Below are 13,864 nucleotides of genomic sequence, written 5' to 3'. Positions count from 1 at the left end.
CTCTCCATCTTCGGTCCGCCTCCCCCTCTCTCCCTATTTATTCCAGTTCCCTCCCCCCATCCCCCTCTCTGATGAAGGGTCTAGGCCCGAAACGTCAGCTTTTGTGACCACCTCCAAGCCCAGAACATTACCTGGGTCTTTGGATTAACAGTCCAGCGATAATATCACTCAGCCATTGCCTTCCCACATTGTGAAAAAATTGCCCCTCATGTCCCTCTTAAATCTTTCTTCTCTCACGTTAAACATATGCCCTCTGGTTTCGGACACCCCTACCCTGATGATAATACTTTGGCTACTCACCTTATCTATGCCCTTTATGATTTTGTAAACCTCAAGAAGGTTATCCCTTAGCCTCCAGGGAAAATTTCCCAGTTTATCCAACTTCTCATTATAACACAAACCTTCCAGTCTTAGTAACATGCTTGTAAATCTTTTTGCACCCTTTCCAGATTAATTACATTCTACCCATAGCAGGGTAACCAGAATTGAACTCAGTACTGCAAATCTGGCCACACCAATGTTTTGTACAGCCATAACATGATGTGCCAACTCCTGTACTCAATTCTCTGACTGATGAAGGAAAGCGTGCCAAAAGCATTCTTCACCACCCTGTCTATCTGTGATGCCACTTTCAAAGAACTATGTACCTGCACCCTAGATATCTCTGTTCAACAACTCTCCCCTGGGCCCTCATATTAACTATTTAAGTCTTGTCCTGGTTAGTCTTACCAAATTGTAATATCTCACATTTATTTAAATTAAACTCCCATCCAGCATTCCTCATCCACTGGCCCAGTTGATCGAGATCCCCTTGTACTCTTAGATAACCTTTTCATGGGCAGTCTTTTTAAAATAATGGCATAACATTAGCCACCCTCCAGTGTTCCAGCACCCCACCCCTGGCTGTCAATGATTCAAATATCTCTGCTAGGGGCCCCACAATTTCTTCCCTGGCTTCACCACAGTTCCAGGGTTTCACTTGATCAGGTGTCACGGATTTATCTACCTTTATGCATTTTAAGATTTCCAACATCTCTTTTTCTGTAATGTGTGCAGCATTTACCTCAGTAGTTACCTCCCTGAGTTCCCTAGCTTCTATGTCTTTCTCCACGGTAAATACCGACATGAAATATTTGTTTAGGATCTCACCCATCTCCAGAGGGTCTATATATAGATGGCCCCACTGCTCTTTAGGGATCCTATTCTCTCCTTAGTTACTCTTTTGCCCTTAATAACTTATTGTCTCTCTGGATTCTCCTAAGCCTTATCTGCTAAAACCATTTCATGTCCCTTCTTGTCCTCCTGATTTCCCTCTTAACTGTACTCCTACACTGTCTATACTCCTTAGGGGATTCACTTGATCCCAGCTGTCTATACTCAAAGATCTGAACACTAAAAGCAAGTGTGCTAAACATATTCTTAACCACCTTATCTATTTGTGATGCAAACTTCAAAGAATTATATACCTCAACCCCTGGGTCTCTCTGATTTACAACACTACCCAAGGCTCTACTTTTAATTGTAGAAGTCCTGCCCTTGTTTATTTAACCAAAATGCAATACTTCGCATTTATCCAAATTAAATTCCATCTACCACTCTTCAACCAATTGACCCAACTGATCAAAATCTTTGTAATCTTAGAAAACTGTCTTCACTGTCCACTATACCACCAAACTTGGTGTCATCTGCAAACCTCCTAACCATGCCTTCTTTATTCTCATCTAAATTATTTATAGAAATGACAAACAAAAGTGGACTCAGTGCCAATCCCTGTGGAGCACTGCTGGTCACAGGTCTCCAGTCCAAAAAATAACACTCCACCATCATTCTCTGACAACTGCCACTAAGCCAATTTTGTATCTAACTGGCAAGCTCACCCTGAATCTCATGTGATCTAACTTTACTAATTATCCTACCATGTGGGACCTTGTCAAAAGCTTTACTAAAGTCATAGTAAACAATATCTACTGTTCTGCCCTCATCAATCTTTTGGTTGCTTCCTCATGAAACGATTTCCTTCAGATAAAACCATGCTGACTATTCCTATTCATTTCTTGCCTATCCAAATGCCTATAAAGAAACAAAACAGAAATTGCTGGAAAAGCTCAGCAGGTCTGGCAGCATCTGTGTTGGAAAAAACAGAGTTAACGCTTCAGGTCCGGTGACCCTTCCTCAGAACCAGACCTGAAATGTTAACTCTGTGTTTTCCCTTCAGTGATACTGCCAGACCTGCTGAGCTTTTCCAGCAATTTCTGATTTGTTTCCTGATTTACAGCATCTACAGTTCCTTCATTTTTTATTTCAAATGCATATAAATCCTATCTTTCAGGATCAATTCCAACTTCCTACTCAGTACTAAAGTCACACTCATAGGCCTAGTTCCCAGGCTTCTCCTTACATTCTTTCTTAAACAAAGGCAAAACATTAGCTGCTCTCCAGTCATTTAGCACCTCACCTAAAGTTATAGATGATACAAATATTTCTGCAAGGGGCCCACAGTTATGTCCATAATCTCCCACAAAGTCCTGGGATATACTAGATCAGGTCCTAGAGATTTATCCAACTCTTTTTTCTAAGACTTCCAACACTTCCTCTTCTGTCATGTGAATTGTTTTCAAAACATCAGTATTTATTTCCCTGAGTCTTCTAGCCTCCATTTCTTTCTTCATAGTAAAACCTGGCACAAAATATCCATTTAATATGTCTCCCATCTGCTGAGGTTCATACAAGGACAAACTCTTTGATCTTTAAGAGGACCTACTCTCACTCTAGTTGCTCCCTTGTTCTTAATGTATTTATAGAATCGCTTCAGAATATCACCATCTTGACTTAAAAATATATTGTCCTTCCTTCATTGTCACTGCGCCAAAGTCCTGAAACACCCTTGCTAGAAGCATTGTGAATCTGTTTAAATTTAAACTTAAATTGTCTGGAACTATTTCTGATTTCAAGACATCCTAAGTGAACTTTTACGACATACATAACTTTTTTTTCATGTCTGAACATGAAAGGTGTTCTTGTTCTACAGTAGTAATATTTGTTTTGTTTGGATTAAGTGCCGGTTATGTCAACATTTTTGGAGTATTTTTTGCCTCAATGCCTAGTGAGTTTTCATCATATTGTTGTAGCCATTTTCTAGTAGCACTTTGTATCTACAAACGAGAAAAATGATGCCAGCTTGCGATGGACACTGTCACCATTGGACTCCACCTGATTGCCAAGTATCGACCCAGAGGCTGCATGTCCCCTATTTCCTCACACTATGCCAACAGCCCATTTCCACCCATCCCCCTGCTACACTGAACTTAGCCTCCAACTTTACTTCCTGCACCTGAGCCCCAGATTACAAGCATGCAGGTAGATTCTGAGTGAGCATGAAGGCAATAAAACAGCTGAGCAGCCCTGAGACGTAACTTGGTCCAATCCAACAACTGAGAGCCTTTCAGCAACCTTTCAATGCTGGTTACTGGTGTGCCTTACAGTGTACATATGTGCCTCCTAAACATTGTGCAAGTGCATCAGAGAGGTGCCATCATGATTGTGAAGCTTTGAAATATGTCAGATTCCAACATCCATGGTCAAGGGTATCTATGGATCATGCCTGAGATGCATTTTTGTGCTCGGCAATATAAAGGCTCCTCGCAGCCAGCGAAAAATTGAAGTCATCCACTTTGACCCTAACATTGAGAATTTCCATCATCTTGTTTCTTGGTCGCCTTTGGTAGGATAGGAAGCTGAACATTAACCAGGCAAGTTATGCCATTAATTAAGGAGCTTAATGAGCTATAATTCTCCTTAATTGGCAACTTGCTGTTGCTCACCACCTGCCAGATGCACAAACACTGTAGAAAACCGCTACTAACATTGACTTCTCCCAGATCTCTCATCAGATTTCTCCCAGTGACCCTGCCACTAATCTTACCATAGCCCATAATGTTCAGGCAAGCCTAAAACACCATGATAACAAAATGTGGAGCTGGATGAACGCAGCAGGCCAAGCAGCATCTCAGGAGCACAAAAGCTAACGTTTCTGGCCTAGACCCTGCATCAGAAAACACCATGGTAGTGTGTTACAGACAGGGGTTTGGTCTGGGGACTGAGGATGGGACACAGAAAATGGGAAATAGGTGTTGTGGTTGGGAATACGGTTTTAGGGTCAAGAATCAGGGTTTGGCTTGAGGAAGATGATGATGTAGGGCTTGCACTGGGGGTGACGAAGATCAGCTTGGAGTTGGTTATTGGTTCTATGAATGGAGGATATAGTTGGGAGTGTTGATCTGGGGTCAGGCATGCAGGTATGGGATTGTGGATACAAGTTCAGGAATGAGAGTTTGGGATTAAGGATGGGTCACGTTTGGGAATGGGATGGAGTAGAACAGAGAAAGCTGCCTCACAGCGCTAGGGACCCGGGTTCGATTCCAGCCTCGGGTGACTGTCTGTGTGGAGTTTGCACGTTCTCCCCGTGTCTGCGTGGGTTTCCTCCCACAGTCCAAAGATGTGCAGGGTCTAGGCCCGAAACGTCAGCTTTCCTGTTCCGCTGATGCTGCTTGGCCTGCTGTGTTCATCCAGCTCTACACCTTGTTATCTCAGGTTATTTGGATCTGCTATGCTAAAATTGCCTAAAGTGTCCAGGGTGGTTCCGGTTCCAACATGAGAATGGGGTGGCAATGACGGGGATGGCAGTGCACACTGGGCATAGGACCAACACTGCCGGTCAATTCGAATTTTACTGGGACGTGTGTGCGCATGCGGGTTACCCTCCGTGGCGGTTGGGTTGTACCACTCGCCCGGGGGCAGGGAGGGACGTTTGCTATGTTTTGACGGACTTAAACCGCGAGAGGGGAGGGCGAAGGGTTTCAGTAATCGGGTTGTGATTGTTCACCAGATCTGTTTGCGCCTGGACCAGGGTACCTGTTGCGGTTGAGTGACCCCCGAACCCACCAGTTTCCTCCTCGCCACTCCTAAGTCGGTTAGTGTGTCTCGGGAGTGGACCCGTGTCCGCGGCGGACACTTCGGGAAACCCCGGGGGTCGGGGGCAGAGCCCCTTCATTCTCGACCCGGGGGACGGACATCTTATCCATCACCGTCACTGTGACCTGCTACCATGGTGTCTCGACGGGTCCCCCTCATCTTCCATCTGCCTGCGTTCCTCTGGTATATTTTCGTCCTTCACCAGGACACGCTACTGACAAGCGGAGGCCGCCTCCTCGGTGCCGGCACTTACGGAGGCCGCTGGAAGTACCTGACCTTCATCAACATGGTAAAAGATCTAGATCTGGGGCGGGGGGTGGGGGTAACTAGTGTTAGAGTGCAGACCGGGGTTTTCACCTTCACTAGAAACGTTTACAGCATAAACCGAATTTGCTGCAAAAAAAAACTGCCCGCAAAATAAAGCTTGGGTAACAAAGTGTGAAGCTGGATGAACACAGCAGGCCAAGCAGCATCTCAGGAGTACAAAAGCTGACGTTTCGGGCTGATGAAGGGTCTAGGCCCGAAACGTCAGCTTTTGTGCTCCTGAGATGCTGCTTGGCCTGTTGTGTTCATCCAGCTCCACACTTTGTTATCTTGGATTCTCCAGCATTTGCAGTTCCCATTACCTCTGAATAAAACTTAGGTTCGCGTGTCAATAATAAAGCAAACCAAATCAGGTTTGGTATTATCTGTAGGGAAAAGTCAGAGTTAAGGTTTCGGGTCCGGTGACGCTCGATTTCTGTTTTTTGTTTAGGATTTCCAGCACCCGCAGTGTTTTTTTTCTCTCGTTTAGACTTTTTGGGGTGTACAGTATAAAAATGGTTTCGGTGCAAAAGGGTCGAGAGTGTTTTACTGTATCTAACCCTGTGTTGTATCCATCCTGGGAATGTTTCGGAAACGGCTAAAATGGGGAAAGTGTCTTGTCTTGTAATTTGTGGCTAATCCAGGCTGATGCAACGACAGCATTGGGAAACAAAAAAAAACATCGTTTTTAACGGATCTTGAATATGCTGCTTGAGAATGTGAAAGGCAGGTTCAACTGCGGCATTGAATCGAGCCTATCTGCAGTTGGAGAATGTGCGGTGTCACGTGGAGAAGCCAGAGCAACGACAACTAGATTGTTTCAAAAGACTAAAGGATGTGTTGGATTAGTTTCTGATGAATTAATTTGTAAAGGGTGTTTCTGGGTACTGTGGGAACTTGAACAATCGGACCCTGACTGAAGGGCAGGAGAATTCTCCTCCCGTATATAAACAGATCATCTAGTCGTTTTTCAGTGCCGTTTTTGGAAACTTGGTGTGTACAAATTGTCTGCTGCCATGAGTAATCGGAGCCGTTGTGTTTCTAATGCTTTCTTGCTGTCACCTCTCATGCACCTGCGCTGTTCTCTTGACCAACCTCCAACCCTTTGCTTGCCAGCCCACCTACATCTGTCTTTATCTCTATACAGCTATTTTCCCTTGTCACCAAGGTTTTTTTCGTGTGAATTACTTGTTATGACTTAACGCGGGGAGGGGAGATGAACTGATCCCACACCTCCACTGATCACATTTTAAAATTTAACCAGGGTGCCAATTAGAAACAGCTGTAGACTTTCTGGTTTACAAACAAGTTAGCCAAGGTTTTTAACAAAGTGAAACAACTTTTTGTTATAAAAAAAACTTAGACAGATACACATGGAAAGATTAACAACAGATTTGAACTCTAACAACATAGGTATGACTTGTGTTCTTACATGCCGGAGTTAACACAGGGCAAATGTGGGTGAATGACTAACCCTGGCCAAAGACTCGACAGAACACAGCAAAAATCAGTTGCAGTTAGAAAGATCTTGTGGGTTTCTCACTTGTGCCCCTCCTCCAGACTTTAGTGATACCGTCTGGTCCGGGTATAAAAAAAATTGATGCTATGGGTAACCAAATCTCATTGAAGCTTCAAAGGCTGCAAGAAAATTTGAAACTTCCTTGAGCTACTGCTAGTTTACTATCCCTTCCTTGGACTACAGTTCCCTGGATTCTAGAAATTGCATTCCTCCATTTACTTGTAGCACAACTACAGCTTTTTGTAGACACCAAGGCAGCACTGTCCTTGTTTGTTTCTGGAGTTTTAATCTGGTTCAGTTGTACCAAGCAATTATTACTTGACAGTTTCTACACACACCTCCCCATCCCAATTCCCTCGCTCTTTTCAGACCTAAACTTGAACACTTTCATATCTTTTCACTCCTAGAACTACTTCCTGAATCCTAACTGTTCATCCAATTGTTTATATTAAGTCTGAAATGCTTAGAACCAAGGCAATTCAAATGTCGTATAAATAAAACAGCATAACTTATTTTCTGCATGAGACTTGCTCCTGTCTTCTCTGATGGACTATCTTTTGGTGACCCTTGAACTTTTATGGATGATCTTTTTAATCGTTGCAACAAACAGCACCCAGATGCTAAGCTGGAATCAAATGTAGTGTGAAGAATCGGTGGATTACTAATTGAGTACACCAGCTCAAGTTCTAAGGAGAAAACATGGTGTAGAGCTGGATGAGCACAGCAAGCCAAGCAGGAAGGCTGACATTTAGGGGCCTAGACCCTTCTTCAGAAATGGCGGAGGAGAAGGGTGTTCTGAAATAAATAGGAGAGAGAGTGGGAGGTGGATAGAAGATGAATAGAGGAGAAGATAAGTGGCGAGGAGACAGACAGGTCAAAGAAGCAGGGATGGAGCCAGTAAAAGTGAGTGTATATGGGGAGTTAGGGAGGAGGTAGGTCAGTCCAGGGAGGATGGACAGGCTGAGGGGGTGGAATGTGGTTTGTCGGTAGGAGATGGGGGTGGGCCTTGAGATGGGAGGAAGGACAGATTGGGGAGGAGGGGATGAGCTGGGCTGGTTTTAGGATGCAGTTGGGAGAGGGGAGATTTTGAAGCTTGTGAAGTCCACTTTGATACCATTGGGCTGCAGGGTTCCCAAGCGGAATATGAGTTGCTGTTCCTGTAACCTTCGGGTAGCATCGTTGTGGCACTGCAGGAGGCCCAGGATGGACATGTCTGAGGAATGGGAGGGGGGAGTTGAAATGGTTCACAACTGGTAGGTGCCATTGTTTAGGGCAAACCAAGCATAAGTGCTCTGCAAAGAAACCGAGCGGAGGCTTGGGGACGGCTTTGCAGAACACCTACGCTCAGCATCTACATGTGAATCCAGATCCACAGCAAAATGATTGACTGTTAATGATCCTCTGGGCAATTGTTTTCAGCCTAGCTAACAGTGCCCATATCCCATGAATGAGTAATGATTAAAAAAAGTGCGTGAAATGAAAATAATTTTGTCACACATTGCACAATGGTTTTCACAACTTGCTCTGTCTGTTGTCTTGATGTCAAAACGTTATCTCCTGGAGGGTGGAGTCATTCCAATTCTGTGGTTTCTTGCACGCAACCAGTTTCTCAGACAATCTTGAAGTCTTTGCTTTTTCACAACTTGTCACAAACTCCCAAAACCCATCTACTTTGGCATGTTTCTATATTGTGTCCTACTTCAAAGATTTACAGCTTTGCTGTTTAACAAGGTTTTTTTTAATAAAACTGTTTCAAGGATTTAGTCAGAGATAATAGGAACTGGATGCTGGAGAATCCGAGATAGCAATGTGTAGAGCTGGAAAGCAGGCTAAGCTTTCCTGATCCTAAGATGATGCTTGGCCTGCTGTGTTCTTCCAGCTCTCTGTGTTGTTAAGGATTTAACATGTAGATTGCTTTAATTATTTTGTCAACTAATATTCTGAATTAACCTAATAATTTTACAGTGCTGTTACTATTCTGTGATTGTTTCTTGCATTGTAACCTTAAGAGAGTGCAGAAATTGTTTTTGTGATTATCAATTTCGTTGCAGGGCTAGGTTGGAAAGGCTGGGGTTGCTCTCCTGATCAATGAGTAATTTGATAAAGCTGTATATGGTTATGTTAAGTACATATAAGAGAAGTAGAAAGAGGAAAAACTCCTCCCATTAGCTGATAGTATAAAAATGACACTTAAGGTTTTGGGTAAGGTTTGCACAGGTGATCAAGATTTTTTTTTAAGCATCGTGATAATAAAATGGAACCTGCTGCTTTTCATGAGATTAGTGGAAAGTGGAGATGATCAATGATTTCAAAAGGAAATTGGAGGCAATTTTAAAGCAAATAACCTTGCAGGACTCTGGGAATCAAGCAGGGGAAAGGGACTAATGGATTGCTTTGCAGCAAATTGACGCGCATTTAAGGGGCTGAATGGCCCTCATGCTGTAAATGACTCTTTATAATGATTGTTTCCAAAATATCTCTGGCTGTTGTGCTTTGGGTATTTTGAGGTAATTAGTGGAGTTATATAATTGCAAATGTAACTCTGTTTTCATTTCATGCAATGTTCGTAACACTACAATATCCTGTCATTGAATCTGCAATAAATTAGCAGCAACAGGTTTGTGCACTTGGCTCCAATCGGAATGGATATTCCCAGGCTCCTTTTCTCCTCACCCCAGCACCTGTAATGTTGTCTCTCTGGTTGCCATGTTGTACCAGAATTGCTGTCACTCTGTTTTGCACACTTTGTCTACTGGGCTTGTTGCTTCAGCACTGTCCAGTTCTCCCCAGTCAGGTGGTTGTTGGATCCATGTAGAAAGATGGTGTTATTGATCTCATTCCTCTCTAGGTCCTGCAGACTACATTTTTTGGAGTGTGTGTCCTCACAGACCTAGTGTGGCGCCTTTCTCAGGCTGATAAACGTATGCAGCGATTGTTGTTGAGGATGAATGCTCTCCAGGACTGGCTGTTCTCAGCTCTAGCCCTTCCCATTGGCTTTGTAAGTACAGCGTTCATTGACACGAAGATATGTCACTGGTACTGGGATGTGCGGGGATCCCTAGCACTGACTAATTCAAATGGATTGTGTTGGATTGCTGACTGATCCTCTTCTTTCTCTGTCAGTTTGTCGTTGTGAGTTTCTGGATTCTTTATGCCTATGACCGGGAACTTGTTTACCCAGAGCAACTTGACAAAATCATCCCAACCTGGCTGAATCATGCAATGGTGAGTGAGAGTGTGTCTGAAACCCTCAGCTTGATACTGCCAGGTGAAATCAGTATGCTTTGCCATTTTTTGGCCTCTTGCAGTCAGACTGGGTGCCCTTGCACTTTGTGCTCCTGACCAATCTGTGCTTTGCCTTGCCTCTCCCACTGACTACCTGTGACACACCCATACTCTGCACCCAATCCCCCACCCTCCAGTCTGAACTGCTCACACTGTATTTCTGTTCTTTGCAGCACACAGTGGTCTTGGTGCTGCTCATGTTGGAGCTGTTTGTGGTGCAACATCGCTGGCCCAATCGCAAAGGATGTCTGGTTGTTCTTGTCACCTTCTGCAGTTCCTATTTGCTCTGGTGAGTTCCTTTCAGATTTCCAGGAATTGGGATTATGCACTAACAGGTGCCAACTTCAAACACATTCCATTGGACAACGCTCCATACCCTGTCGATGTTGATCCAGTCTTTCTTTTCCCCCTGCTGTCTGACTGACCAATGCACGAACCTGTGACCTCCGTCTCTTTTATTTCCCCTGTCTTGCGTTGCCCTACCTCCCTTCCCTCCTGTGGTCCCCCCCCCACCTGACCTCTTCTCACATACCATCTCCCTTCCTCCTTTGGGAGGGGTTGTGTGTATTCTTATTTCACCTTCCATGTGATACCATATAATGAGTACAAAAAGTGCATAAGTTTCGCTATCATTTTCTTTTCCCTCAGGGTACTTTGGATTCGGCACAGGTCGTCTATTTGGGTCTACCCCATTCTGGAGGCGCTCAGTCCCATTGGCCTGTGTATCTTCCTGACAGCAGCTGTCCTTGTAACTGTCTGTTTGTATGTTGTTGGTGAGAAACTGCATCGCTGGAAATGGGGTAAGTCCAGCTCAACTGAGCAGAGCCCTGTCCTTATTCAACCCCAGTGCAAACTCTGTACACACTGACTTATTTGGGCCTCGTGTTGATCTCCTATTTGTATTCATGTGAAAGTGTAACTGTTTGCCCTAAGCAACTGAATCATAAAATCCCTAGAGTATGGAAACAGGCCCTTTGACCCAACAAGTCCACACTGACCGTCCGAACATCCCACCCAGACCTGCCACCGAAAACTCACCTAATCTACACATCCCTGAGCACGGGCAATTTGGCATGGCCAATCCACCTAGCCTGCACATCTTTGGACTGTGGGAGGGGACTGGAGCACCCGAAGGAAACCGCAGTACATGGGGAGAATGTGCAAACTCCACACAGACAGTTGCACAGGGTGGAATTGAACCCGGGTCCCTGGTGCTCTGAGGCAGCAGTGCTAACCACTGAGCCTGTTATTATTCAAATATAGGAAAAGGCAAAAAGAGAGGGCTTAGGTGGTCATTCTGGGTGTGGTTAGTTTGAGGTTGTGGATTTGCTCCAAAAATTAAATTGAAATTCATGTTCAAAGTAAACAATTTTACTGAATTATTTCTCCATGACCTAGCTTGATCTCAGAACTGACAATCAAGTGGATCTCCTAAGCAATGATTTGCTTGTGGGTCTCGAAGCTGAGATTTCAATAATTGAGAGTAATCGTGAAAGATGATGTGACTGTCAATGCTGGAATGTTGATGGCAGGAGGGCAGAGTTTCTATCTCTCTCATTTTCACACAAATTCAATAGCAGATTTTACCCTTGTTTCAATCTCAACCATCTGTCTCGGTGCACAAATCCAGACACATCCATTACCCTCTGTGACACTGGTTTCTCTGCATTGTCTGCGCATCTCACTTTATGATATATAATCTGATTTATAAAATGCTGTGTTGCTATCAGTAGAAGTGCTCATCAAACTTTTTTATTATCTATTGTACTGTTATTATTTAAAACCACCTATTGGATTGGGACCTAACGTTAGGTACAGAGTACAGTTCCTTCTACTCTCCTCAATTGAAAATAAAGCTACCTCCGCACTTTACCATTATACACTCGCAGGGCTGTGCAGCACTATTTTAGTATATGGGTATGCAAGAAGGTAAACTTTACATTCCATCGAGAGAAAGCAGGAATAAAAATTGGTACTAGGCACAACTGTTGGTTAATGAGTGTGTGCTACTCTAAGGAGGCTCGATGTTCGAGATTAAACCTCAACCCCAAGAAGGGAAATAAGGATAATCCAGGAAACTGTAGACTAATGAGTCTTTGTCTGTTGGGAAGCTAGTGGAGACAATTCTTGGGGATATGATTTTTCCACATTTGGAAAAGCACAGCCTAGTTAGGGACAGTCAGCATTGTGCAGGACAGGTCATGTCTTACAAGCTCACTTGAATTGTTTGAGGAGGTGGCGAAGGTGATCGATTGAGGTTGGAGCATTGGATGTTGTCTATGTGAATTTTAGTAAGGCCTGGTAGGCTCATCCAGAAGATTAAGATGCATGGAATCCACAGTGATTTGGCCATGTGGATTCCGAATTGGTCTGCCCATAGAAGGCACCAAGTGGAAGGTTGTTTTTTTTCAAGCTGGAGGTCCATGACTAGTGATGTTCCACAGGGATTCATACTTGGACATCTGCTTATGACACATGTAAATGAGTTTTGAGAAGATTTGTAGCTCAGGTTGAGGTTCTGGATGTGAGTTTGCTCGCTGAGCTGGAAGGTTCGTTTTCAGACGTTTTGTCACCATTCTAGGTAACATCATCACTGAGCCTCCGGAGAAGCGGTGGTGTTATGTCCTGCTTTCTATTTATCTGTTTAGGTTTCCTTGGGTTGGTGACAACACCGGCGCTTCACCGGAGGCTCACTGATGGTGTTACCTAGAATGGTGACGAAACGTCTGAAAACGAACCTTCTAGCTCAGCGAGCAAACACTCATCCACATATAAATGACCTGGATGAAAATATAGGTGCGGTGTTAATAAGTTTGCAGATGATACTTAGATCAGGGGTGTTGTGGATAGTGTAAAAGGTTGTCAAAGGTTAGAGGGGGATAGAGATCCGTTGCGGATATGGGTGCAGAAATGATGAATGGAGTTTAATCTGGGTAAATGTGAGGCACCTGGGAGATCTAATTTTGAGGAAAAGTATACAGTTAATGGCAGGATCCTGAAGAGACTCACCAAGTTCAAGGGCATTTAAATGGTCATTGGATAAACATATGGATAATAATGGAATAGTGTAGGTTAGATGGGCTTCAGTTTGGTTTCACAGGTCGGCACAACGTCGAAGGCTGAAGGTCCTGTACTGCCCTGTAGTGGTCTCTGGTCTCTGGTCTCTGGCATAGCATTAATGTACAGACGAATCTTGGGTTTCAAGTCCATAGCTCCCTCTATTCCCGCAAGTAGATAGAGTGGTGAAGAAAGAGTCAGGCATACTTGCCTTTATTGGTCAGGGAATTGAGTACAAGAATCAGGATGTCATGTTGCAGCTTTATAAGACTTTGGGTAGGCCACACCTAGAGTATTGTGTTCACTTTGGCTGCCATGTTGCAGGTAGGGTGTGGAGGTTTTGGAAAGGGTGCAGAAGAAGCCTACTCAGTCAAATCCTGGAAAAGTGTTTGAACAATAATGAAAACTCAGGTTGTTTTCTCTGGAGCAGTGTAGACAAAGAAGAGACTTGATATAAGTGTATAAAATTGAGATGCATAGGGTTACGGTTAGGGTCAGAATCTTTTTCCCAGAGATGAAATATCCAAAACTAGGGGGCATGCATTTGAGGAGAAGGTATGAAATTCAGAGGTGATGTGAGGGGCAAGGTTTGTTTTTAGTGGTAGGAGTCTAGAATGCGCTTCCAGGGTTGGCAGTGGAGTGTGATATGATACTTTTAAATAAACACATGAATATGCAAGGAATGGAGGGATATAGACCAAGGGCAGAAGGGATTAGTTTAATTTAGCA

At 43.9% G+C, this 13,864-nt stretch overlaps 1 protein-coding gene across 5 annotated transcripts in view; it reads left to right on the top strand.

Moving 5' to 3' along the window:
- Nucleotides 1-4,784: 4,784 nt before the first annotated feature.
- The window catches only part of adtrp1 (androgen dependent TFPI regulating protein 1), a 32,382-nt gene continuing 23,302 nt past the window's right edge, over nucleotides 4,785-13,864 (top strand). For 2 of the 5 annotated variants that reach the window (XR_007249514.2, XM_048550525.2), the window contains exons 1-5: nucleotides 4,790-5,260; nucleotides 9,642-9,791; nucleotides 9,917-10,018; nucleotides 10,252-10,367; nucleotides 10,727-10,878. Coding sequence is in view for 4 of the 5 variants with exons in the window: in XM_048550525.2 (XP_048406482.2) it covers nucleotides 5,105-5,260; nucleotides 9,642-9,791; nucleotides 9,917-10,018; nucleotides 10,252-10,367; nucleotides 10,727-10,878 (676 nt within the window). In the remaining variant the exon portion in view is untranslated. Of the gene's footprint in view, nucleotides 5,261-9,641; nucleotides 9,792-9,916; nucleotides 10,019-10,251; nucleotides 10,368-10,726; nucleotides 10,879-13,864 lie in introns of all 5 variants that reach the window. The other 3 variants (XM_048550523.2, XM_048550526.2, XM_048550524.2) reach the window with 3 other exon arrangements.

This window comes from Stegostoma tigrinum, chromosome 19 (assembly GCF_030684315.1).
Source record: "Stegostoma tigrinum isolate sSteTig4 chromosome 19, sSteTig4.hap1, whole genome shotgun sequence".
Lineage (NCBI taxonomy): Eukaryota > Metazoa > Chordata > Chondrichthyes > Orectolobiformes > Stegostomatidae > Stegostoma > Stegostoma tigrinum.
Note: the sequence above shows the minus strand (reverse complement) of the source record. Positions and strands in the feature narration are given on the sequence as shown.